The sequence below is a fragment of the Capricornis sumatraensis genome, chromosome 8 (assembly GCF_032405125.1).
Source record: "Capricornis sumatraensis isolate serow.1 chromosome 8, serow.2, whole genome shotgun sequence".
NCBI classification, from domain to species: Eukaryota; Metazoa; Chordata; class Mammalia; order Artiodactyla; family Bovidae; genus Capricornis; species Capricornis sumatraensis.
Window position 1 is genome coordinate 65,878,219 of NC_091076.1, and position 26,727 is coordinate 65,904,945.

Here is a 26,727-nt window from a genome sequence, read left to right on the forward strand (position 1 = left end):
CCCGACTTGGGGCAGGGGGGTTGTCTAAGATGGGTGGAGGGTTGGAAAGGGGAGAAGGAGGGCTGGGATTGCTTTCCTCTTAGCCAGCTCCAGGAGGAAGGCGCCTCCACCTTTGGGGGCAGAGGAGTGGTAGGGGGAGGCAGGGAAGAAGAACCACCGTGAGGCGGGGCGGCCATCCCCACCCTGGAGGAGCAAAGCTGCAGGGGCCCGACTATAAAATCCACTCGCTCGCGCCAGCCCACATTACATGCGAGCAGGGTCCCGGCTGTGAATCATACAGAGCCCACCCTGCCCTGGTGGGGCAGGGGAGTCGGGACGCACCTCTACGCAATCTCTTTGATTCTGCGCATGTAATTGTGCAGGTCAGAGGGCGGGGCGGGCCGCGTGGTGCCCGTCACATCCGGGCAGCCCCATCCCAGGTCCTCTTCGTCTTCCTCGTCCTCTTCGCCGGCGGGCACCGAGTCATAGGCCAGCTCCTCCGAGGGCAGCGTGGTGAAGGTGGTGAACTTGACCCTCTTGCGCTTGGAGGTGGGCGAACTGGCGGGGTCCTCGGCCTGGTCCCGGGCCGAGCCGCCCGAGGAGCCGTCGCCCCGCCCGTGCACCTGACTCTGGACGCTGGTCTGCGAGCTGCCGCTGCTGTGGTGGTCACCGTGGCAGCAGGCGGGCACGGTCTCCATCGGGTTGCTGGCGGGCGGCGACAGCTCCCCCTGCACCCGCAGTGGCTGCCCGTTACCCAGGAACACCCAGTGGTGAGAGTGGTCCATGCTGGTCTGGCCCTCGGGCGGGATGCGCTTGTGCCGATAGCGCAGCACGAAGACGATGCAGTTGATGAGGAAGACGAGGATGGCCAGGCAGAAGACGCCCAGCAGCGCGTACATGCCGATCTCCAGGTCCGTCAGCCCCCGGGGCATCTGCAGGAAGCCGGTGGGCAGCGGCAGGAAGTCTTCTGTGGGTGGCACAGCCGGGCTGGCAGTGCCAGGGGCCGCGGCCTCGGGTCGCGGTCCCGCCGTGCCCGGCGGGCCAGCTCCCCGGGCCTCGTCCTCGCCCCCGCCGGGCCCTGGCTGGCTGGGGCCCGGGTAGTCATAGGTGGGGTCCTCCTCGTCCCGCCCAAAGTGCACCCGCAGGCCCACGGGGGTCGTGGCCAGCACACTTTTGCGCTTGGTCTTCTGGCAGCTCTCGGCGATGGTGAGCTCCGCGCGGAGCAGCTCTCCGGCCCCCTCGGCTTCCGCCACCACCAGCGGAAAGGCCCGGTCCTGGGTCACCGTGGCCACGCGCTCATCCAGGCTGCTCACCAGCAGCCCGTAGTCCCGGGGGCTGTAGAGGGAGAGTGGGGCCGTGGTTCCATCGCTGTAGGAGAGCCAGAGGCTCAGGAGGGCTTCCTGGAGGTGGAGGAGCAGGAGAGGACAGGAGTCAGGGAACTCCTCGGGCTGGCTTCCCTGCTGGATCCTGAGCTCCCTGAGGGTGGGGCCCAGGTGCTCTGGCTCCCTGCTGTATTCCCAGTGCTGGAACAGAGCCTGGTGGGTGGCCAGTGCTCGGAACCATTATTTGCATGGGAGTTCTCCTTTGGAGGTGGTGGAGAGGGTACATAGAAGTTTATAGACTTGTACCTCCCCGAGGATATCCTCTCCCACTTCACCCTTCTCCCCTGGATGAGCTGATGGTAAATCCCACCTTGGGTCTAACTCGAATCCTCCTTCCTGTTCTAGGAGCCACACCCCATCTCCATGCCTGACTTTGGGATCACCCCCAGCAGACACGTGGACATCGAGAACACAGCATACTCAACTTCAGCCTTGTCCTCTGTGTGTTACACCTCCTGAGAACTGACCTCCTTGTGGATGAAGAAGCAGGGCCCAGACACAAGCCACTGGCCTGGGGTCACAAAGCAAATTAAAGCCGAGAACTCCTGAGTCCTGACTTCTGGCTTGGTGCTCAATACCCACTGTTGCCCTCCCTGTGTCCCCACATGTAACTTTTCACCTTAGACCACGGCCAGTGTCCTGGTATATCTGTGGGGCGGGGCAGCTATAGTTGGGGGGGGGGGTCCAGAGATGGGTGAGGGTGATTCCTGGGGGTGGAGGAAAAGCTAACGGGCCTTCTGAGAATCCAGGAGGGAACCCTCCGCTGGAACGCCTTGAGGCGGCAGGTGCAGGATGTGAAGCCTTGGCCAGACTCCTGTGCAGATGGCAGGGCGATGGGGTGGGGCAGGCTTGCTGGGCATGAAGAGTAAACGGATCTTCCATTATCAGAGCCCCAATCTGGGGGGACCCGCAGCCAGAACCTGCAGGTTCTCCTTCCACACTCCAAGCCCCCAGGCTGGCCAGTTGGGCATCCAGTTACCTGCTTGAGGAAGCTGAGGGTCTGCTGGGCGGCAGCGGTGGCCAGGATGGTGTGGCTGCTCCCAGGGCTGGGTCGCAGGGAGAGGGCGAGGCTGGCCACCACCTGGGCCTGCAGCTGTGTGATGCTGACCTTCTCCTCTGTCACCGTCAGCAGCGTCTCCCCGAGCACGGACTCCGTCAGAGGGGACACCACCTGCAGCAGAGTGGGGTGAGAGTGGGTGACAGGTGAGAGGGGTAGGTTGAGTTTTAAAGAAAACAACAGCCCTTCCCCCGACCCCCACAGTGGTAAATAGCAATTGGTGGTCAGCTTCGATGTCAGGGAGACAAAAAGGAGTGGTGGGGACTGGGGCAGATGGGAGAATTTGTGACCATGTCAAAAAGGCATCAGTACTGACTCCGCCTGCTGACTGCCAGGTCAGAATGCAGACCCAGTGTGGCCAGATTCATAGTATCTAAAATCAGAAATTTACATTAAAAAAAAAGGGGGGGAATCTCCCAATTTTTAAATGGCGGATCCATTGGTTTTTAAACCAAATATGTCCACAAGCATATTCCAGCCCATGGGTCACTATTTATAATCCTTTAGGTGGATGATATCTGCTGAGGCACCCAGTTATCAAGGAGGAAGTTCAAAGTTGAGTTCCTAGATCTCCAAATTCCCTTTCCTGGCCTCTGGGTTGGCTGAGCCCTCCCCCCTGCCCCCATCCCCTCCTCATCCCCATCTACTCTCAGGGACCACATTGAGCCATGCAAGGTTGATGAGTCTGGGAGAGAGAACCTTCGCCAAGGTGAAGTTGACCTTGACCTTCGATGATGGAATTTCCAGCAAAAGGGCAGGCGGGGAAGCAAGTGTGTTTCGGGGGCCGTCTGGGGTTACTCCCTGAGGCTGAGGCCCCAGAAACCCTGTCTTGGGGATATCTGTATCATGGCGAACTCCCTACCCCATGCCTACCTTGAAGGGAGTGGTGCCCGGCTCCAGCCCAGCCAGCGTGCTGCTGTCTACCATGCGTGCCACTCGGGGGTCACCCACCCGCATGAAGTCGCTGACCAGGTCGGTGACCTCCACCAGCCAGTCGGGGCCCAGCATGGTGACCACCTGGTCGGTGCCCTCCGATGACGTCGTGTGGAACTGGGTGAAGACCTGCAGGGTGGCGTGCTGGTACTGCAAGGTGCAGCCACGGCTCGCACTCTGCGGCCGCTCCTCCTCCTCGTCCTCATCCTCGCTTTCCCGGGCTGACCTGGGTGGGCGAGGCTGGAGGTCAGGGCTCCCCACCTGGCTCGGACCTGCACAGGTTCCACTCTCTCCGTTGCCCTGCTGGCCCCTCCCCAGCTCCCATGGGTGGAAGCCTGGGCTCATCCCTTCTGTCTCTGCCAAGCTTGAAGCCCAGAGTCTCAGGCTTTGCTTTCCTAGATGGGTAACTTCTTGACCCTCCCCATCCACCCCAGGTCCCTCTCCACCCCTGCTTGGCTGAATCCACACCTGTGACTAACTGGCATCAAATATCAGCAAATACTGCCTCTTTCTCAGCACTAAGCACGTGCTGGGGCCTGGGCTCAGCTCTAAATTGGAGCAAAGGCGATCCTTGCTCGAGTGCCAGCAGGCTTAGCTGCCTCGTGTCCTACCTACAGCTGTGTGGCAGGCAGAATTTGGATGTTTAGCTGATGAGATTTCCAAGCGGCGTGTGTCCTGGCTTCCTGTGACTGCTCACAGTGAAATGCAAGAGGAGAGGGATAAATGGAGGGAGGAACTGGCAAGCAAAAGGGAACCCAGACTTGACAACTGGGGAAATTCTCAAACTCTCCAGATTGCCAAAAAATGTGAAAATCAGGAGGTTCACCCAGGAAAGCGGGCTTTGGAGAGAGAAGAGGGTGTGGCTAGTGCTTCACAAGGATCAAACCACTGGAAAATGCATTCACATAGAGGGTTCTTTATGCTAACTAATTTAATCCTCACAGCAGTCCTCTGAGTTAAGTGTTAATGTGCCCATTTCAGAGATGAGGAAACCGAGGCACAGTAGCCTTAGGTTGCCCAGTTAGCAAATGGCAGAGTCAGGATTTCAATCCAGGCCATCTGGCTTCAGAATTCTGGTTAATTCTGATAATGAATGAGAGTCTGGCATGCTAACTAGTTATGAGACCCAGGTGGCCAGTGTTCAAATTTTGTAGGGTTAGGGTCCTCACTACTCAAAGCAGCTTCAGCATCACCCAGGACCTGGCCTCAAATGCAGACTTACAAGCCCCGTCCCAGGCTCACAGAATCAGAATCTGCATTTTAACAGCGTCCTCAGGTAATTCATGTGCAAGTTTGAGAGGCTCTGGTCTACACGCCTTGCTTTTCCAAATCTCTGCAGAATAAAGCTGAGCCCAATTCTTACTGTGCCACCTGCTTCTCTCCCCAGCCTCACCCCTCCTGCGCTTAGCTGCCTGTCATTCTGCCTCTCTTCTCTTCTCTGCTGGCTTTTCTCTCCAGCAGTGATGAGTGGGTGAGTGAGCATGCTGAGTACCCATGGGTCTGCCCCACAGATGGGCACACATCCAGGTGTGTGAGCCTGGATCCCAGTGAGGGGGCCTAGTGTGAGTCACTGTGTACCTGGCTGACATACTCACAAGTGTGTCCCTAGTGTGCCCAGGCTGGGGCACGCGTGTACAGCTGTGGGTATGCCTGTGTTGGTGTTTCTACTCCATTCTGTCTGCTCCTTGACGGCTACTGGGCCAACTCCTTTTTCATGTATCCTTTAAAACTTAGCTACAGAGTCACCTCTTCCAGGAAGCCTGCTTTGATTTCTTCTGGAGGAAGAGGTGGTTTTTTCCTTTGTGCCACTTGATTCTCTGCACTTGGGGCTTCCCCCATCCACTGCTCAGCAGCATATATATGACGGCTTCCCTGATGGACCCAGAGCTCGGCTGGGTCAGGCTCTGGCCACACTGACCCCCTCCCCTCATCAGGGCCTTGGCACACAGTAGCTGCTCCATAAAAGTTTGTTGACTGCATAACTGACCTGCCGACTGTGTACACTGAGGGTCATAACACACACATGCAGATGAATCTTCCCAACATCTGTGGTGTGTGGTGGGGCCGTACCTTCGGTCGGGAAGGATAGGAACTCTCCAGCCCTTCACTTGGCTGAGGCGGGCATCCGAGAGCTCGATGTGCAGGGGCAGCTTGGGCACCCAGACGGTCATTTCCAGGGGGGCGTTGAGGACGTCGTAGCGGAAGGTGACCCTGGCGTTCATGGATCCGCGGGATTCCTTTCCGCTAACAAACACATAGTCACAGCTACTGGATACCTGGGGGTTAGGGGGTGGGGAGAGAGCTTGGTTGGCCTATTTTGCCCTACAGGTCATCCCGTGGGCAGAGCAGGGGAGGGACTTAAGTCTAACCCGGAAAGTCAGCCAGAAGCCCATTGGGTAGAGAAAGTGCCAGTCACAAGAGACTGAAGGGGCGGGACCGGGTGGGGGAAGGCTCCTAATTTAACTCCTCTGGCAGGAAGTGAAGTCCAAGTCGATCAGTCGTATCCGACTCTTTGAGACCTCATGGACTGTAGCCCGCTAGGCTTCTCCATCCATGGAATTTTCCAAGCAAGAGTACTGGAGTGGGTTGCCATTTCCTTCTCCTCTGGGAGGAGATGTCAGCTTTCCTCGTCTCCAGAGATCATCTCTTAGTGGCTCCTGTGGGAGGTTTTTTGCTCCCTGGCAAGAAGTCAATGTGCCATTCCTTTGAAAGGGGCTGCCTCTGATGTGCCAGGCCACACCGAGGGCAAGTCTGCATGCTGAGGGTCCCATGCACTGGCTCCCCTCCCCAGCATGACCGTCTGGGCTCTGGAGCAGGTGTCTGATGGGCAGAGGAGTGGTCTGTCCTGAGCAGGACACTCGGGTGTGACTGGGTGGGGAGGAGGTCATGGAGGAGTGGGTGGCGGAGAGGCAAGCCAACAGCTCCTCCGAGGTGCCTCTGGGCCTGAGGCTCCCAGGAGATAGGCCAGCTGGTTAATTTCAGGAGCGGGGCTGTTCCAGCCAGAGGTGGAGGTGAGGGGAAGAGAGAGGGAATTTCAGGACCAGAGAACCCTAAGCACAGACAGGTGGATGACTGCCATCAATGGGAGGAGCTTTTTTGCAAATGCATGCCCACCGGGACACCACCTTGCATTCTTAGAGGTTCCCCGGTGAGCATATGCTCTATGAACACATCTTGGCGGAGAGCTGTGCCCACTCACCGAGGTGCCCGTGCTAGTACTTCAGGGTAGATGCAGTTGGTGCGTGTGGAAATGCCCATGTACACACCTGGAGAGAATCCTGCGTGCGATGCATTTAGGTGCTTCTACCTGTGCACACCCAGGGGTGCCCATCCCTGCATTTGGAGGAGCGTGTACCAGGCAGCCTGTAGGCTGATGACACCTCGAAGTCTCCGGTGGGGGGTGGTGGGGAGGGGGCTGGGATGGCGGATCATCTGTGGAGAAGAGCCCCTGACGGTCCCAAGCTCCTCAAAGCTCTCTTAGTCATCTGGCGGTGGGTGGTGGGTGAAGGGGCGTGGGATGGTGACCCCGCCAGAAATGCTCATTTCCCACTTTGGAAGGCAGAGAATCCAGCTGAAGGCTGACAGATCCCATTTAGAATGTTGGCAAACTCCAGAAAGAACCTGAGCATATTTCGCTGAGAATGGAAACTAATTCCATTTAGAATCTTTGCTAATTCCCTTTGGTGTCTAAGCCATGGTGAGTCTTCTGGTCTACTCTGGGGTGGGCTGGGGGAGTCTGGGTGGCAGGGAAGGTGCTGGGTGAGGGCTCTCGGGGGCAGGCCCACTTCTCCCCATCCCAGCCTGCAAGCAGTGGAGAGCCCACAGACCTGGGCAAAGCTTCTGGTCCTCAGGAGGCTGTGGGGGTGTGGTGCCCAGCCATCTGCTTTGGCTCACTCTGGGGACGTTATTCCTGAATTCGGGGGAAGGAGGAGGTGAGCCTCGGGCACCCCCATTCCAAGAGGGATCTAGTGTAGAGCATGGAGAGAGAGAGCACACATTCCCAGGGAGGGAGAAGGAAACGCACATCCCAGGTGCCCCCACTGAAGGATTTACAGGAACAGAGACAGCTTCTGCTGTCTGATCATTTGATTTTGACACCAGCTGGAGGCTGCCATAGCAAGCAGCTCGCCCACTTCCAGGTACCGGAGCTGGATGCCTCTCATCACTGCCTTCTCCCCACATCTCTCCTCTGAGCACTGTCTAAAGCCAGGGGAAATCTGAAGGTCTTCAGGGATGAGATGGCAAACTGGGTGAGATGGCCCTCACTGGCCATCCATGACCACCATCCATGGAGGATGTTCGGCCCAGATGGGGTCTCTGGGGAGGAGCTCAGAGAGAGGTCTCCGGGAGTTGGAGGGATTGCAGTGGGTGTTCCCAGAGTGGGTCCTTTCATACAACCTTCACTCCTGGCCTAACTCATGAGCTGCTGCTTCTTCATTTTAAAAATATTTGTAATATTTATTTCTTTAAAATAATTTTAATAATATCAAATATAGTATTTAATATTTAAGTTAAAATAATATTTAATTAAAATTTAATTAAAATATTTAAAGTAAACATTTAACAATATTATTAAATGTTTTAATATTTATTTATTTGTTCTCATCAAGTCTTAGTTGTGGTGTGCAGGCTTCTCTAGTTGCTATTCATGGGCGTAGTTGCCCCACAGCATATGGGATCCTAGTTCCCCACCCAGGGATCAAACCTATGTCCCCTATGTTGCAAAGCAGATTCTTAACCAATGGACCACCAGGAAAGTCCCCTAACTCATGCTTTTCTGGAGGCTTCCACCCTGGGCTGGATCTCCATCTGTTTGCCAGCCCCCAGGTTTAGGGCCTGTCTCTGAGTCCCCCCAGGACCCCTCCCCTATTTTCTTACCCAGTGGTTGCCAGACAGCAGGCTCCATAGTGACTTGGGGATTGAATTCAAGTTGTCAACGCTGCCTTCTCCCATCAGCCTGCCAGAAGGGCTCTTCTAGGGCATCCCCTTGCTCAGGCTGGATGTGGGATGCTCTTCCTCCCCCATCCCCTACCACTTCCCTCCTCTTGTCTACCAAGGGAACCTGTCTGAGATGTGAATTCCTGTCTGGATTGGTGTCCTACGCCCCCTGAAGGTCTGAGGCCATTCTCCCAGGGCCCCCACCTCCAGGAAGCCCACCTTGATGATGTCCTCATTGTCAGATTCGCATTCCACCAGGGCGGAGACATCTAGGACAAGGCCAGTCACCTCGATGGCGATGACCTTGACCGGGATGGCCACTGTCCGGCCCGTCAGGATGGCTGTGTTGATGATCTCTGTGTCCTGCAGGGAGGAGAGGAGGGTGGGCTCTGTGAGTTGCCTGAGGCCCCCTGCTCTCCCAGGACCACCAGCCAAGGCCCCCGGCTCCTGGCTGCCCCCACCCCACAGATGCGTGTCCTTGGAAGGACACCGGTACACATGCACAGACAGATGCATCTGCCCAGCCTCATGTGTCTTCTCTGATGCTCTGCTCACGTGGACTCCCATGGGTGCCTTCAGGGTCTCCCCCACTCTGCTGCCAGAAAGCAATGCTTCCCCAATTCTGCACCGTCTTTTCAACGTCTTTGATGCTCATCCAGACTCAGAATAATATCCAGCACATTTGCCTGGCTCTTCCACGTTCCCCTAGGCTGGCTCCACTTCCTCCTGGCCATTCCAGATGCCCCTGGGCTGGTCCCAGACAATCATTCCAGTGCATTCTCCCTAAAACCCATTGCTTCTTTGAATAAACTATTCCCTTCCCCATCGCTGCACATTTGTGCACAAGATCCCCTGCCTAGAGCACCCTCATCATCTTCGCTGTGTGAGTTCTTCTTCCATGAGTCCTTCAAGGCGCCACTGTATGCTCACCTCCTCCAAGAAGCCCCCCATGGTGACATCTCTCACCTCCGTGCCCCTCAGCAGCCACTGTCCCACTCCAGCACCAGGCACAGAACTTGCCTGCCTTCTGCAAGGGCAACTCACCATGGCCAGGGGCAGGATGGCCTGCACGTCCCGCTGGATGACCGTCAGCTCGGTCACGGCCCGCTCCAGGTCCGGCAGGGCTCCGTGGCCCCGGTAGTCAATGTGCCACATGATCCTGCGCTTGACTGACTGGCTGGTGAAATTCTCCATCTCAAAGTCCAGCTGCAGAATCTCCAGGGGCCCCTGGCCCTCCCTGCATGGTGGGGGAAGGGACGAGAGCCCAGGAAGAAGGGCTGGGAGCAGCTCAGGGGCTCCGAAACCCTTGCTGGGGACTCTATCCCTCCTCAACAGCCTGCCCCGGGGCTCTTTGAGCCTTCCCCAGCCTGGGGAGTCCCCAGAAACTAAGCCCCAGCCCTTCTGCCGGCTTGGCCTCCTCCATCAAGACTTTCCCTCCCACTCCCTATGGTGTCCTGCAAAGAGGTGGATAGAGGAGCCACCCTGGCTCACCAGGGGGGCAGCGGTGTGCCCTGGGCCCAGGACACATCCACGGTGGCTGTTGAATGCTTGGCCCCAGTCAGCAGCTCCGAGGTCACGTGCCATTGGCCACTCCGCGACTTGGTTCCTAGAAGGGTCACACCCTTCTTGGCCTTCACCCTGGGACAAAGCAGGAAGAAGAAGAGGGAGAGGGTCAGCCTGGGGTCCCAAGGCTGCCCACCTGGCTACCAGACTTAGGCTGGGGCTGGGAGAAGGGGGAGCAGGTAAGTAAGTTACCCCGAGTTCTCGGCTCAAAGCTTGAAACTAATTTGGGGACTCTGGTATCACATAGCTGCAACCTCTGGCCCTCAGTGGAAGCTGTAGTCCCTTCTGTTATATCTCTACCAGGTCTTGCCATACTTCTATTTGCATACCGTAGTGACAGGGGACTCACTACTTCAGCACACATCACATTGCGTTTTCAGAAAGCCCCTAAAAGGAGAAACCTCTTCCCTATAATTAGCTGAAATAGAACAGTCATGGGCTCTGTTGGGGCAAGAGAGAACAGTTCTCCTCCACCTGAATAGACACCTGGGGAGGTGAGCAGGTATTCTTTTCTTCAGGCCTGAAATCATCAGGGCCTCCAACCGTCAATTTTGGCCATAGTTTCAAGTCACCCACAGCCTAGTCACCCTCCTCTGGACACTCTGAGATATACCTAGTGTCTTCAGCGGTGCTCTAATTAACACTAACTAAAGCAGAGTGATTATCACCTCCCTAATTCTACACTCTCTACTCCTATTAAAGTAGCCTGAGACCTCTGAGGACTGATTTAACTCACATTCACATTCAGGTATTAATCACTGAATTAGGTATCACCCTGGGCATGGCAACCCACTCCAGTACCCCTGCTTAGAGAATCCCATGGACAGAGGAGCCTGGCAGGCTGCAGTCCATAGGTTCGCACAGTGTCGGACACATCTAAAGCAACTAAGCAGCAGCTCTCCAGGAATATCTGTACTTCAGGGTAGTACATTCAGGAGAGAAGGCAATACTCGAAGAAGCTGGAGGTTAATGGTGCTGTTTTGGGCCCCATGTATAGTGTGCTTGGGTTGGTGGGGAGCATTTTGGTGGGACTTTTCTTATATCCTCAGAATCACTCAGTAAGGCTCAAACCATGGATTCTGCTTGTGAGACATCATTATATTTTGTGGGGAGGTGATATGATTGAAGGCAATTCTGAATCTGTGAACTGTATCATTCTCAGGGTATAGAAGAAGCTGGGACTCCCCCCAAGTTTTCTCCTAACCCCAGGATTAACCAAATGTCCTGACACGCGGACGGACACTCTCCTGTTCCTATTTTGGCTTGCAGTCAAGGGGCTGCTCTCTCATGTCCGTTTCTCCTCTTTGGCCTCAGTCTCATTATTTGTAAAATTGGGGAGTTGCACCCACTACTGTTTAAGGGCCCTTCCAGCCCCAGTTCTATCATTTTGGATGTCCTCGCTTGTGAAAATAGATATTCCCTCTCTACCATGACACTAAAGAAAGCTGAGCGCTGAAGAATTGATGCTTTTGAACTGTGGTGTTGGGGAGGACTCTTGAGAGTCCCTTGGACTGCAAGATCAAACCAGTCAATTATTCTAAAGGAAATCAATCCTGAATATTCACTGAAAGGACTGATACTGAAGCTGAAGCTCCAATATTTTGGTCACCTGATGTAAAGAACCAACTCATTGGAAAAGATCCTGATGCTGGGAAAGATTGAAGGCAGGAGGAGAAGGGGACGATAGAGGATGAGATGGTTGGATGGCATCACCGACTCAATGGACATGAGTTTGAGTAAGCTCCGGTAGTTGGTGATGGGCAGGGAAGCCTGGCGTGCTGCAGTGCATGGGGTCACAAAGAGACACGACTGAATGACTGAACTGGCCAACCACGACACTATGTTTGTGAGACAGGGAGGTCAGAGCTGATGTTTTGTGGCCATTAGGCAGATGAGAACACTGAGGCTCAGATCAGTGAGTTGTCTTTCTGAAGTTGCTAAAGTAATAACAGGAAGAATTGAGACTAGGATATTGGAGGAGCGGGTCTGGGCGCGCCCCCTACAAGGTTTTCAGGTGCACCTCAGACCTTGGGAGGAGGCCAGCCAGCCTCCCCCCGCCCCCGCCCCTCACCTCCCAGCCACAGCCCCCTACCTGAGAGTGAAGTGCTCCAGGCCGGGGCTGGAGGGAGAGGAGGAGTTGGGGGCCAGGTAGAGCACAATGCTGAGCACCTCCCCTGGCTTGAGGGGCCGGTCCGGCAGGCGGATCATCAGGTTGCTGTCCAGCCTGTGCTCCTGCAGGGTCCTCCTGGGGGGCGGGCGGAACAGGCTGATGCTTCCGATGCGCAGCAGCGGGTGCTGGGTGGGGCTTTCGGCCCGGGCCCCCGCTCCGGGCCCGGCGCCCCGTCGGGTCCCCCCACACCCACCAGAAGCATCGGGGGCATGAAGTGTGTAGTAGAGCTCGGCTTGCTGACTCTCCCCTGTCGCCTCGGGTTCCAGCCCATCCGGAGACTTGCGGCGGGCACTGGGCGGCACGGCCGGAGCCGGGGGCCCGAACCAGGCCAGGGGCAGCTCGGCCCGCACGAGACAGGTGGCCAGACCCCCGCTGAGGCGGCAGGAGCTCTTGACCTCCCGGGCGTCGCGGAAGGCGTGCAGGCGGACGCAGGGCAGCCGCTCGGTGACGCCGAAGTCATCCCAGTCGCGGCCGGCCACGTAGAACAGCACCTGCGCCACGGGCTGCGAGGCGGGCACGCGGGAGTGGACAATGAAGGCGCGCACTTTCCAGCTGACCGTCAGGCGCTCGGGGATGTCCAGAGTGCTGGACGGCTGCAGGAGCTCCCGGGCCACCACCTGGCTGGTGCTGAAGGGCCCCAGGGAGACGTTGAGGACGGGCAGCTCCTTGGTCTGGAACACCACGAAGGGCTCGGAGCGCTGCAGGGAGCCGTTGGCCACCGTGGGCGGCTGGGGTCGTGCCTCGCGCAGGAAGAAGGCCAGTCGTGTGTGCGACAGGCGGTAGCTGATCGGCAGCACAGGGCTGGCCTGCGGCCCTGGCGGACTGGGGCTGGCCGGGTGGGAGCGGCCAGAGGCTGGGGACAGACAGAAGAAAGACCCCAGAGTGGTCAGGAGAGGGGGCTCTCGGACCCCAGCGCACTCCGGCCTCTCACCTTGACAGGGGGCTGGCCCCTCCCCGCCAGACCGTGCTCCCCATCCTTGCGGCTCCAAGCCTGGCCCCGCCTTTACTGGCGTGTTAATTGCCCTCTTTGCTGATTCCTTCATCCCCGAGGAAAGGGTAAAGCTAATCCCTGAACAAAGCGCTGGGAAGCTTTAAAGAGGCTTTTTCCTCCCGCATCCTCATTTGTAAAATGACTATAAAAATTGTTTCTGCCTCCAAGTGCTACTGTGAGGACTTACCAGAGTCACGTGTGTAGAGGGCCCAGAGCACAGTGTGGTGCTGAGGCAGTGAGTTTTCCTTCTTACTGTTATTAATGGTACAGTGCAGTACATATTACCGGCTTTCCCAGTGGCTCAGCGGTAAAGAATCTGCCTGCAATGTAGGAGCCTCAGGAAATGTGGGTTCGATCCCTGGGTCAGGAAGATCCCCTGGAGGAGGGCATGGCAACCCACTCCAGTACTCTTGCCTGGAGAACGCCATGGACAGAGGAGCCAGGTGGGCCACAGTCCACAGGGTTGCAAAAAGTCAGACACGACTGAAATCACTTAGCATGCACACACAGTACATATTTCATGGTTTAAAATTATTAAAATAAAATGATTATTTGTGTATTATGACAGGCAATGACTTATTTGATCCTCCAATTAAGCCTTTGAACCAAGTATTATGATGATCTCCATTGATTCAACCAGTTTTCTATCAGCAAGTTCTCTTTTTTGAGGGCCTGTACTTAGCTCTTACAAATGAAGGGGCTGGAAGCTTAACTAACTTACTCAAGTCCACTTGAGTGAAAGGGGCCAGCAGTAGGATTCGAACCTGGGGCCACCTGGCTTTCAGACCCAAGGCTTTATGGCTCCGGCTGCCTCCGGTGGCACAGGGTCCCCAGGGCTTCCACGCGGCCCTCCCCACTCCCTTTAAGCTTACATGCAAGCTCAGTTGCTAAGCTGTGACCCCATGTACTATAGTCCACCAGGCTCCTCTGTCCATGGGATTTTTCTAGGCAAGAATACATGAGTGCATTACCATTTCCTTCTCCAGGGGATCTTCCCGACACAAGGATCGAACCCACATCTCCTGCATTGCAGGTGGATTCTTCACCACTGACCCACCTGGGAAGCCCTGCCAGCCCACAGATACACACAGGGAAGTGGATTGCCACTCCCCAAACCCAAGCGGGGGCCTCGGGTTCTTGGGCTTGACTTCTCCCTCCTCTTGGCCCCTCTCCCCATCCTCGCAGGATTGCGCCAGGTTCTAGCAAATCCACCTCTTGGTGCTCTGTTTCTGGGTTTGAAAGCCAGGTGGGCGCAGGTTCAAATCCTACTGCTGGCCCCCTCCCCAGGTTCCTGCTCCAGCTTTGGCTTCCCTCTTGTTGTTATGACAACATAACAGAATCTAACTGGGTCTGTCCTCTCTCCGGCTCTTCTCTCATCCCCTCCCTGCATCACAGCCAGAAGGATTTGTCTCCCCCAGACACCAATTCTTGGCTCCCCATTCCCAGCTCAGCACCTGTTGGACACTGTCAGGGGACAAGAAGGACCAATATGGGGAGGTCTGAGGTTTGAAAGTCAGTTCTGGACCTCCCGACGGACCTCTGAGCTGCGTTCTTCACTCTTGCTGTTGTGTGGTCGTTTTTGAGAATCAAGAAATCCCCCTGTAATTCATGCAACACGACGCACACGTGTGTACTGTGAAAGACTCTCTTCTTCCTTCTTACAGAATAAAATTCAAACTCACGTTGCGCCTGAGCATGGCATTCAGGGTCCTCTAATGGGGCTCTAGGCTTCCCATTCCCCAGCATTCCTCTTCCCAAGCCCCTGCTGCTAGCATAACGAAACAACTTCTGGCTTTAGTGCTTGCTGATGCTGCCTTCCCTGGAGAAGGCCATGGCAACCCACTCCAGTAGTCTAGCCTGGAGAATCCCTTGGACAGAGGAGTCTGGCAGGCTACAGTTCATAGGGCTGCACAGAGCTGGACACGACTGAAGCGACTTAGCATGATGCTGCCTTATCTCACCTCCTATGCGCATGCTGTGCCCTCTGCATTGGATTCTCTCCTTTCCTATCTGCCCACGTCCAAATCCAAACCTTCCTCCAAGGCCCTGCTCAAATGGCGCCTCCTCCACGAAGCCCTCCAAGATATGACCTCCACTCCTGGGAATTTCTTCAGAGTTCTGCCCTTCTCTGTGGGGACCTCTCATCCTGTCTGGTGGGACAGTTATCTGTGAGGCCTTGCACTCAGCAAGCCTTTAACAAATCACGATTGATTTACACCAAGTGGAGGTGGGGGCCGGGTCCCAGATGAGGATGGGAAGGTGTCTGGAGAGATGACAGAGCCTTCCTGGCTGGCGCCTGGAATCCCTGCCCGATGGTTACCACTGGAGTCTCTGAGAAGGTGTGTGTGTGGAGGGGCTGGTCCCAGGCACACAGGTGGGATCTGAGATGGTGACCTGGGCCAGGGCACACAGCCAACCAACTGCTTTGGAAGTAGCAGGAAGCAGTCAGACAGAAGCTTCGAGACTCAAATTCAAGGCTTATCCTCGCCACACTCAAACGGCAACTTGTTTCCTACTTTGAGCCTCAGTTTCCATCTCTAAAATTGAGGTGGTAACATCAAGCCCCTCATGGAGATGTTGAGGGGAGCTGAAAGACCAAGGGGGAGGGGTGGGGCACTGCTCCACGTGATGGGATGTCCAGGGCCTGTGGGTACTGAGCTGAGACGGGGAGAGGCCACCGTCCCCGTCCTGCGGGGCTGGAGCAGGGCAGCGGCTGTCAGGACCATGCTCGGGCTGGGTGGACAGGGCAGGGACATGGATGGCAGAACCACCACCCCTGCCTCGCTTATCATCCCCAGGAGACCCCGAAGGCTGCTAAGTGGCACTTAGTCCCCTTTGACCCGCTCACTGTCCCAACCTGAGGGCTGGCCATCTGGACCCCCTGGAGGCACAGTTGGGGTGGGACCGTCAGATGGGTAGCAGACGCAGAGGGGCATGGAGGAAGGGATTGGAAAAACATGCTTGCCTGCCCTCCTCCACCCTCAACAGATTTTAGTTGGACGAATGCAGTTCTCTGAATGAACCTCTCAGGACCAACTGGAAAACCACGGGCTAATGAGAGCACCCTCAATGGGGCTTCCAGGGGAGACCTGATGGCCAGTGGGCAGAGGGTTGCTGGCCCTAGGCTTGGGACTCCTGACCCTTCCCAGCAACCTTGCAGATAAGGAGACTGTGCTTCTGAAACAGGAAGCAACTTACCTTAAGAAACCAACTAGCATTTAGAAAAGGGAGCCAGGAAAGGTAGTGTTAGGGTACCACAGTGTACTGATGGCATCATGACACACAAACACTGTCCCCCCCCCCCCATCACCACCATGAATCATTCTATCCTCTGGGGCCCTGAGGACTTTCTGTGGGCTGAGCGGGGATGGGGGTGTCCCCGAGACCCCTGCGCTAATCTATGCTCTCCGCTCACTGATTCTGGAGCCTAAAGGAGGTGGCTTGATCTCTCTGGGCCTCAGTTTCCCCAGGGAGGTGGGGAAGGCCCTGAAGCAGTCTGGTGGGGCTGCGGGGAGGAAGGGGAGACCAGTGGAGCTGCCAACAGATCAAGTTTTCAGGGACGCGGTGTGTGAATGTGCGTGCACATGTGCGTGTGCCGACGTGCACACTGGCCTCCAATTCGAGCTAGGTCCTGAGGCGGGAAGGGGTCCTGCAGGGGTGGATGTGCTGGCCTGGATTCACCCTGCCTTGGAAACAGCTCAACTCCCTCCAGTCTAGTGGGAAGCATACACACACACACACACACACACACACACTCGTGCTCACATAGAGCTGGGAACACACCTGTCTGTCAAGCCCCACAGCAGGCACCCCTTGACAGGTTGTTCTGAACCCCTACTGCCCCGGCTCTCATTGGTTCCGCTCGACTTGCCAGACCCCAAACTCCACCAGCTGACTTCTGATTCGGCTCGCCCTGTGGACCAGACGGTATTGTCTTCCTGTCAGTGGCCTCCCCTCCCCGAGCAGCATCACTTGGATTCTCCCCTGCCCACCCCACCATCCACACAGCCTTGGGCCTGCAAAATCTGCTCCTGACCCCGTTGCTGTTTCCCTGGGAAGGCGGTTCTCCCCGTCTCATCATATCTCACCATCAGCATTATCTCACCATCAGCATTACGGGCTGAGTTGTGCCCCCTCCAAGATTCATACGTCCAAGTCCCAACCCCCCGACACCTCACAATGTAACAGTGTTCGGAGATGGCGATCTTTGAAAGAGGTGATTAAATTAAAATGAGGTCATACGGGTGGGCCCTAATCCAGTAGAACCGGTGGACTTAAAGGAGGAGATTAAGACACAGACACACACGAGACGAAGACCCACAGAGAAGGCGGACGTCTACAGGGCACAGCGTGAGGCCTCAGAAGGAACCCACCCTGCCATCACCTTGAGCCCAGACTTCCAGCCTCCCGAACTGCAAGGACGTAAGTTCCTGAGCTTTGCCACCCTGTTCTGGCAGCCCAAGCAGGTTAATGATAGGAGGGATGGGCTATTTCCGCCCCTCACAGTCTCAGTTTCCCCAGTGAGATGTGGAGTCACTGTAAGGGGGGTGGCGGAGGAAGACAGGCTGGAACCATGCAGTTTTTCTTCTTGGATGCTTGGCGTGTGTTCCCCTACCAGGGATCGAACCTGCAGCCCTTGTGTTGGAACTGTGGAGTCTTAACCACCGGACCACCAGGGAAATCCCGGGAATCATGCAGCTTTTTCCTTCGGTGATAATGATGGTACATTCCCAGCCCCCTCCCACGACTGTGCCTGGCCTGGGACCCTTCCCAGCTGAGCTGAGCTCACTCCTTCCTCCCACAGCCCCGGGAGGGTGCATCCAGGTCTTTACCATTTGGGGACTAAGGATGGGGCTTCCCTGGTGGCTCAGACAGTAACTAAGGATGGGGTGTCTGTGAATGTAAGAGGTCTGAACTCCCATCCCCCGACCTCCATCAATCTCCCGCCCCCTCCCCTGGGCTCTGAACCTGCCCAGGCTTGGGGACCCTTGGGAGCACCATCCTTGAGGCCGCTTCAGGACAATGCCCAGCTGGGAGGCAGCAGGCTTCATCCTTCCCCTCTTGTTCCAGAAAGAGACTGAGGCATCACTGGAGCGAGAACGACACTGGACCCCACCAGCACCGAAGAGGAGATTTGCACAGGGTGTGGGGGTGGGGGAGTGAGGACCCCGCATTCTGCCATGCCTGGCTCAGGCATCACCTCCTCCCTGAAGCCTTCCTGATATCTCTGCTGCCACCACCTGGGTGGTTAATTGTTCTGTGCCGCTCCAGCTCCGGCTGATCTGGAGCTTGGCCCTGAAATGCAAAATCGATGTTGTGTTTCATTGGTCACCTCTGTGAATGCTCCCTGGAGGGTGGAGTGGGCAGGATGCTGGTCCACGTGGCTCTTTGTCTCTCAAGTCACCTCCAGGACCAGCGGGCAGGTACTTATTTATGCTTTCACCTTTCCACCTGGCTTGGGATCTGGGCAGACACTGGACTTAACCAGTTTCACATAGTGCATGGCTTGGTACACACGTAGGTGTGTGTATGTGCTTAACGAATGTCAATTCTATCCTTTTCTAAGGCTTGGGGCACCTGCTTAGGGACGTCGGCTGGGACATAGGCCCTCCCTTTTCACCTCAGCCTGGCCCTAGGTGTCTAGGAGGGCAGTAGGGGCCTTTGCTACCCCCAGATATGCGTCATACCTTCTCCCCAGACACAAAGGCCACCTCCTTCCAAATCTATAAATGAATCTGCGTGGAGGCTAGGGCCAGGAGAGGGGGCACCTCTGGCCATCTCCCTGTCTCTAATCAAGATCAGATGCCTCCTGCTTCTATCTCTAATTGTCCCCAAATTAAAACTAATCACTTGCAAATCAGAAAAAAAAAAAGATTGTTATTAGCTTTATAAATTTGAGGCTGTGGGGTCACAGCAGGGCATGTCAGCAAGGCCAGAGGATGCAAGTTTGTGCTGGGAGAGGGCCTGCTCACGTGTGTTTTGGGTGTGTGTGTGTGTATGTAAGCACCACACCCAATGTCTGGTGCTTAGGGATCCTTCAACACTTACTCTTGAACTTGCCTGAATGTAAGACTCAGCCACAGAAAATAAAACAGCCACAGCAAACAGATTCTAGAAGAGCTGGACCCAGGGTGACACAGTCACAGTGTTCAGGGGAGAGATCTGGTCCCTTGTAGCTTATTAAGCCTCCCAGGCATTGCCATTATCATTTGGACCACAGGGCACTAAGCAGGAGGGATTGGGAGATGCTGAAGGGTTGCGACCGGCATGCCATCATGTGGCAGTGCTGACGGTGCAGGATGAAGCATCCAGAGCCTAGAACAGTGCCAGGCACACACTGGTGCCAAATCTACAGGCGGATGAATGACAGAAGAGAGGAAGCAAGAGGCGGGGTTGACGCAGGTGGTGAGAATGCTGGTGAAACTGAGCAGGACCCTGCAGCACCCTTCTGGGTACAAAAGCCTCTCCCTGCCCCCTCGTTTCTTGTCTGTAGGAAAAAGGCTTCAGTCTCCCAGTTGGAACTCGGGGAAATCTTCCCTGAGTTCTAAAGAGCAGGCACAAGCAGTTAATGATTCAGAGAATAGAGTCACAGAGCTCCTGGGTCCTCCTGCAAGGATGAAAATAACAGTCTGATGCATGTTGTTGAATTGTTCTGCAGAAACTAAGACTCCCCTCCTGACCCAGGTGGACGATGGTGACTATATGCTGACCACAAGCACGCAAATCCCAGAGTGGCTAGGACTAGAAGGTTGAGATTCCCAAAACATCACCCTATTACCTCACCATCAACCAATCAGAAGAAGGTCCATGAGCTGATCACCCATCCTCCAAACCTCTCCCTTAAATCATCTTTAAAAATCCTCGCCTGAAAGCCATTCAGGAATTTGGGTCTATTGAGCACAAGCCGCCTATTCTTCTTGCTTGGCCCTAGCAATGAAACTTTCTCTGCCCCAAATGCCAACATTTTAGTTTGTTTGGCCTTACTGGATATTGGGCACATGAACCAGGGTTTGACAATACTGGAGGCCATGTGGTCCAGAATCAAGAGCCCATGGATGGGCTATATCCAGTGACCCCTCCTAACCCTGACCTCCAGGCCCACAGGAGGGGTATGACCTGCAGAGTACACTCCCCTGGCCCAGGAGTTGGCACTGGAGGAAACTCCACTGAGACCCTGAAGAACTAGAAGAGAGAGGAGGGATGCCTGGCTGATGGGTGGATCTGATCCAGTGCAAGCGCGTCATTTCTGCATTCTGAGGCCCTATTTCCCCATCAGCAAAATGATGATTTAGGAACAAATGTACTAGTTACTAGGAGAAGGCAATGGCACCCCACTCCAGTACTCTTGCCTGGAAAATCCCATGGATGGAGGAGCCTGGTAGGCTGCAGTCCACGGGGTCGCACAGAGTCGGACACGACTGAAGCAACTTAGCAGCAGTAGCAGCAGCAGCAGTACTAGTTACCGGGCTTCCCTGGTGGCTCAGACAGTGAAGAATCTGCCTGCAATGCAGGAGACACAGGTTCGATCCCTGGGTCAGGAAGATCCCCTGGTGAAGAGATAGGCTACCCACCCCAGTGTTCTTGCCAGGAGAATTCCATGGACAGAGGAGCCTGGTGGGCTATAGTCCGTGGGGCTGCCAAGAGTCGGACATGACTGAGCAACTAACACATACACACACACGTACTAGTTACTCCAAAGTGAGTGTTGGAGTAGGAAAAACCTACATCTTGAGAAAGACTTTGTTTTTTAAATTAGTGATACGTAGTGTCAGTAAGGGCTTTAACATATAAGATGTTCACATGACCCATTACTGGGGGGTTAACTGGGCAAACTTTCTAGAACGCAATTTCAAAATATGTTTTGAAGGCTTTGAAATCATTCATGCTCCTTGCCCCAGTAACTCTGCCTTTGGGAATCTATTAAGCAGAAACTGGTTCAAAGATTTATGCTGAAAGATATTCACCACAATGCTATGCTTATTAGCAAAAAATTAGAGACAAGCTAAATGCCTAAAAGCAGGGTATCGTTCAATAAAAGCAAGCACCTGAGCATGGAGGTTTTCAAAAAATATTTGCTCAGGTGGGAAAATGCTCCCCTAATAGTTTGAACTAAACAAAGGAGGATGCAAAACTGGCAATATGGCAGCATATCAATTTTTTATAAAAATATGTAGACACTGGGAGGAAATACATCAAAATGCTAATGGTGGTTATCTCTGGGGGTGAGGATTATGCACGATGGTTATTTTTTACTTTATGCTTTTATGTATTTCTAGTTGTCTGCAAAGAACATGTATTGCTTGTAAAATTAGAAAGAAAACAATAAATGTCATTAAAAATGAAGGAAAGTGTTTGAAGCTGTTCCAAGAATTAAAAAAAAAAAATAAGGAAATTAAAAAATAAAAGGGAGAAGAATCTATGTGGTTTGGGAGCCACACAAACTCACATACAAATCCCAGACCTGACACTTCTTGGCTGTGTAAACTTGAGTCTGTTATATAACCTCTCGGAGCCTCTATTGCCACATTTGTAAAATGAGGATGTGCTGTGCTGTGCTTAGTCGTCTCCGACTCTTTTCGACCCCATGGACTATAGCCCTCCAGGCTTCTCTGTCCACGGGAATTGTCCAGGCAAGGATCCTGGAATGAGTCGCCACGCCCTCCTCCAGGGGATCTTCCCAACCCAGGGATCCAACCCAGGTTTCCTGCATTACAGGCGAATTCTTTACAGTCTGAGCCACCAGGGAAGCCCAAGAATACTGGAGTGGGTAGCCGTTCCCTTTTCCAGGGGATCTTCCTGACCCAGGAACTGAACTGGAGTCTCCTGCTTTGCAGGTGGATACTTTACCAGCTGAGCTATCAGGGAAGCCCAAAATGAGTGTAATAGACTCTATTTCATAGAGTTGTCATGACTAAATAAGCAGATTACTTGGCATAGTTTCTGGAACAGAGTCAGTGCTCAGTGCTTATTCATTCATTCATTCATCACTTACTGGTTCTTTGGTTCTGAGAGGAGGGAAGTGCTGACCTGCTTTTTTTAGCTCCTGGCAGGTTCCCTGCCAACATCTGTTAAGTTGAACAGGACAAGTGCTGAGGTGACAGGCACATGGAGCAGAATGTCCCGAGGACCTGGAGAGTGGCATCGAGGCTGGAACGAGGGCTCGGTGTTGGGGTCCCTGGAACCCAGCCCAGGAACCTGACCTTAGCAGCTTCCTCCTCCCTCTGGGCCTCAGTGTCCTCATCTGGGAGAAGAGGCTTAGTCCCTGCCCTGCCTGCCACCTGGGTGACCTCGGGCTGGGCAGGAGCCATGTGTGCAGGGAATCCTGGTGGGTTCTCATCCAGGCAGGGATGGCTGGATAAAAGGGAGGTGACAGCTGGGCCCAGCAGGCCCCAAACACGCCCCCCACCCCCACCCCTACGCTAAGATAGGGCTTCTATGTAATCTAGAGCAGTCTGGGTCTTGCACAAAGATGCTGAAACCCAGCCCCACCCCTGCTCATCAAACCCAGTGCCTAGTGCGAGGCTGCTTCTGTCTCTTTTCAAGTTGACAAAGATGCTTTATAGGCTGGTCCATATAGGCAAGACCCCACTTGAGGTGGGACGGTGATAATCCACCCCTTGGAGAAGGAGTCCAGCAGAGGAGAGGGAGGATCCCTGAGGTGTGGGGCCCGAGACAGATGTCCACCCCCACTCCAAGCACCCCTGCACCTCCCTCCTCCACTTAGCTCTACCCCTTCCCAAAGCAGCGCCCTTGGGGCAGGGCTGTGTGTCCCCCATCAACCTGGAGGCTCCCTGTCCTCTAGCCCCTGTGTCCCCAGCACTGAGGGCCCCTGTGTGCCGGCAGCCTGGGCTGGGCTGGGAGCAGCAGGAGCTGGTGGGGAGGACTTCCATTCAGTGAGTATATGTTAATAACTCACTGCAGGGGCGGGGGCAGGGGCAGGGTCTCCAGTGGCCCCTGTAACCCCCAGGGGCTCCCGCTGCCTCCTTGGAGGCTGCAAATCCTGGGGCAGCAGCTTCCCAATACTGTCCCATCCCCCATGGGGCAGGGGCACAACGCTGGAATAGTGAGCTGGGGGAGGGGCAAGTAGGAGGGGCCCCCTTCCCCCACGTTGGCCTGCTTAGTTCCAACAGCACTGGGTGATTGGCCAGGTCCTTTCCGGCCATCTGCCTGGGAACTCCCGGGAGTCTTAACTGAAGGATGGCAGGGCCCCTTCCCCCGTATTTTACAGATAAAGCAACTGAGGGTCAGACAGGCTCTGTCATTTATAAGTTGTGTGACCTTAGCCAAGAGGCCTAACATCCTTCTATTGGATTTCCTGGCTTCCCTGGTGGCTCAGCTAGTAAAGAATCTGCCTGCGGTGCAGGAGACCTGGGTTTGATCCCTGGGTTGGGAAGATCCCCTGGAGAAGAGAAGGGAAAGGCTACCCACTCCAGGATTCTGGCCTGGAGAATTCCATGAACTATACAGTTCATGGGATTGCAAAGAGGTGGACACGACTGAGTGACTTTTACTTTCACTTTCACTTTCACATTGAAAAACTGCAAAACGAGGTGACAGCAGTCTCTTTTTTAACTTAACTGTTAAAAATATTTACTAATTTCTAGCTGTGCTGGTCTTTGCTGCTACGCATGGGCTTCCTCTACTTGCAGAGAGTGGCGGCTACTCTCTAGCTGCAGTCTTGGGCTTCTTGTTGAGCTGGCTTCTCTCATCCCAGAGTTTGGGCTCGAGGGTGCTTGCGCTTCGTGGTTGTCACCCGTGGGCCTAGTTACCCCGTGGCATGTGTAATCTTCCCGGACCAGGGACTGAACCTGGGTCCCCTGCATAGGCAGGTGGATTCTTAACCCCTGGACCACCAGGAAAGTCAGAGATGCCTCTCTGAGAGGGTTACTTTGATAATTAAATGCTAGTGTTATAGGAAGTAAAGCATTTCAACAGTGCCTGACACCCAGCTGTTGTTGTTTAGTTGCTAAGTCGTGTCTGACTCTTTCGCGACCCTGTGGACTGCAGCCTGCCAGCTCCTCTGTCCATGGGATTTGCCAGGCAAGAAATACTGGAGTGGGCTGCCATTTCCTTCTCCGGGGACCTTCCCAACCCAGGGATTGAATCCACATCTTCGGGATTGCAGGTGGACTCTTTACCGCTGCACCACTTGGGAAGCCTAACACTCAGTTAGGCTTGAAATGTTAGCTATTGTTTGGGTGCTACTATCTTCATCATTAAATGGATCCCCACACAGCCTCCTGAGTCCAGGCCTGGAGATCTTGGAAACTCAGTGACGGGCTCCCCTTCCCCATGCATGGACCCCTACCCTAATCATCTCATGCTTTGACAGGTGGCTGACTGGCATGCCACTAAGGGCGGGTGCCTTGTTGCTTTCTTTCTCCCTGGCACCCTGCACAGAGCCATGAATGAATGAACAATGGCTGGGGTGGCCCTATCCTGGGCTGTCTCTCCTGACCTGGCCATCTCTCCTCTCCTGACCTTTTGCTTTCACAGCCTAAAATCCATCATTCCACTGCACCAGATACTGCAGGAAATCAGAAAGATACAGGTGAAAAAGAGAGGAGGGAAGGAATAGATGCTGGTGGATGAAAGAAGGAACCAAACTCAGCTAAGGTGGGAGGTAGGGATGCTTCCTGAGGGTCAAAAGAGGACCAGGGCACTGGAAGATCAGGCAGCCACGGGCCCCCAAGGAGGTGCTCCTGGGACAGCCCCTGTGTGCTGGATTTTTCCCTGTGTGCTGTCTAGTCCTGCTCCTGGGCCTGGGGGAGGGCACCTGAGGCTCCAGGATGGAAGGAAGATCTGCTGGGTACACAGTAAAGTAGGCCACAGGCCCAGGGGAACAGGGTTCTTATTCCACTGCTTCTCCCAGAAGCATCTTCTTACCGGCCCCAGAGCCTTGATGCTAGACAGAAGCAATCCCAATGGGAGATTGAGGAAATGTCTCCTGGTCCCGAGAGACTGGTTGGGCTGAGATCATTCCTTCCCCTCCAGCTTCTGCTCTCACGGAATCCTGTAAGCTGCTTCCCTGATAGCTCAGTTGGTAAAGAATATGCCTGCAGTGCAGCAGACCCCAGTCTGATCGATCCCTGGGTTGGGAGTATCCCCTGGAGAAGGGAATGGTTACCCACTCCAATGTTCTGGAGAATTTCATGGACTGCATAGTCCATGGGGTTGCAAAGAGTCGGACACGACTGAGTGACTTTTTCACTTTCATACATGACACCGAGGTGCAGAGCCTTGGGACCCACAACATAGAGGGAGGGTGAGAAAGGGCAGCCCAGGAGGTGAGGCTGTGGACTTGCTGGGAGGTGAGCACCTTGAGAAATGGACCACTCAGACGGTGAACCTGGGCTGAGGGTGGCCACCTCCCTCGTGCCTGCTCCGTGAGCCTGCCCTTGTGAGTTGTGAGCACATGTCTGTCTCTTTGTCGGCGTCTGTGACCTCACGATCAGAACCAGAGGCTCAAAACAGGCTCCTGAAGACAAGGAGGCCTGTATTTTCAGGCAAGCATCGCTCACCGCCCCCCTCCCGACCTGGAACAGCTCTTTCATTTACTTCTGAAAATCTGGAGGGACCCCATCCTCACCGCTGGCCCCGGTGACCACCCGCAAGGCCGGGGCACGACCTCGGGCCCCAGACTTCAGTCTGCCCCACCTAGTGGGCCGAATGTGATGCCTTTTCAGTGCCGCAAAAGGCTGTATGGGGACTCAGCCCCGCCTTCACCTCAAACACACTCACCTCTCCTGCAGCCTGGTTGCCCCCACTTCAGAAAGCCCCTCCCTGAGTGAGTGAGGGACGGAGCCTCACTGACGTGGGACGGGCCCTTTCAAGACAAAGGGCTGCCTTTGCCAGTCCAGTCCTTGAGCAAGCAAGCATCAGGGGCCTCGGGCAGGGAAGAGGGGTGGACAGCTGCGGGGCAGGGGCGGGGTACCCTCAAAGGGAGCAAGCCTGAGGGGGGTCACCCCACCCAGGAGGACCAGCCCCACCCCAAGGGCAAGGAAACCCGGCCTTGACCTGCTCACTGACCGACCTAACCAGACCACTGGTCAGGCTGCTAGGGAGGGCTTGGGGAGGGAGAGAGAAAGAGCAGAAATAAGGCAAGGATGGCAGGAGGTGGGAGGGAACAGCGGTGCGGGGAGAGTGGTGGGGGACAGAGAGGAGGTAACTCCATCTGAGTGGGTGGCCAGTGGGTGGAGGAGGAGGTGAGCAGAGGGCAGGGGATAAGGGGTGGGTATAGGACGGAGGCTGGGGGCTGGGGGCCCAGGCCCAGGACCGCCCGCCCCCCACAACCCAGGAACCTGGGCAAACCGGTACAACCCAGCCAGGGGCTGCAGCAGGAGCGGTGGGGGAGGGGAGCCCGGGGGAGGGGGCTGCTCTCCGAGTTTCACTAAATGACTAATGTGCATTATCCTAATTATAGCGGAGCAAGCTGAGCCTTCCCACTGGCGCAGCCGCCTGCATCTCCTAATAAACAATTAGCCGCAAACAACAGAAAAAGAAAGTGTGTGTGTGTGAGAGAGAGAGAGGGAGAGTGTTCCTGAGTGCGCCTGCGGTGAGTGGGGGTGGGTTTGGAGCTGGGCCTCCCTCTTCACACACACACTCTCCTCCCCCTGCTGCTCCTGTGGGGAAGGCTCTAGGGGAAGCTGGAGAACCACATCACTGTTCTAGCTCATTCCATCAGGTCGGGGGTCAGGGCTGTAGCCAACAGCAG

At 55.2% G+C, this 26,727-nt stretch overlaps 1 protein-coding gene across 1 annotated transcript in view; it reads right to left on the reverse strand.

Annotated features, from left to right (window-relative positions):
* Window positions 1–323: 323 nt before the first annotated feature.
* The window catches only part of TMEM132E (transmembrane protein 132E), a 56,757-nt gene continuing 30,353 nt past the window's right edge, over window positions 324–26,727 (reverse strand). Inside the window, exons 2-9 of the mRNA XM_068977420.1 lie at window positions 11,945–12,875; window positions 9,781–9,927; window positions 9,334–9,526; window positions 8,509–8,652; window positions 5,422–5,627; window positions 3,292–3,577; window positions 2,341–2,532; window positions 324–1,379 (exon numbers count right to left, since the gene is read on the reverse strand). Of these exons, the coding sequence (XP_068833521.1) occupies window positions 324–1,379; window positions 2,341–2,532; window positions 3,292–3,577; window positions 5,422–5,627; window positions 8,509–8,652; window positions 9,334–9,526; window positions 9,781–9,927; window positions 11,945–12,875 (3,155 nt within the window). The remainder of the gene's footprint in view (window positions 1,380–2,340; window positions 2,533–3,291; window positions 3,578–5,421; window positions 5,628–8,508; window positions 8,653–9,333; window positions 9,527–9,780; window positions 9,928–11,944; window positions 12,876–26,727) is intronic.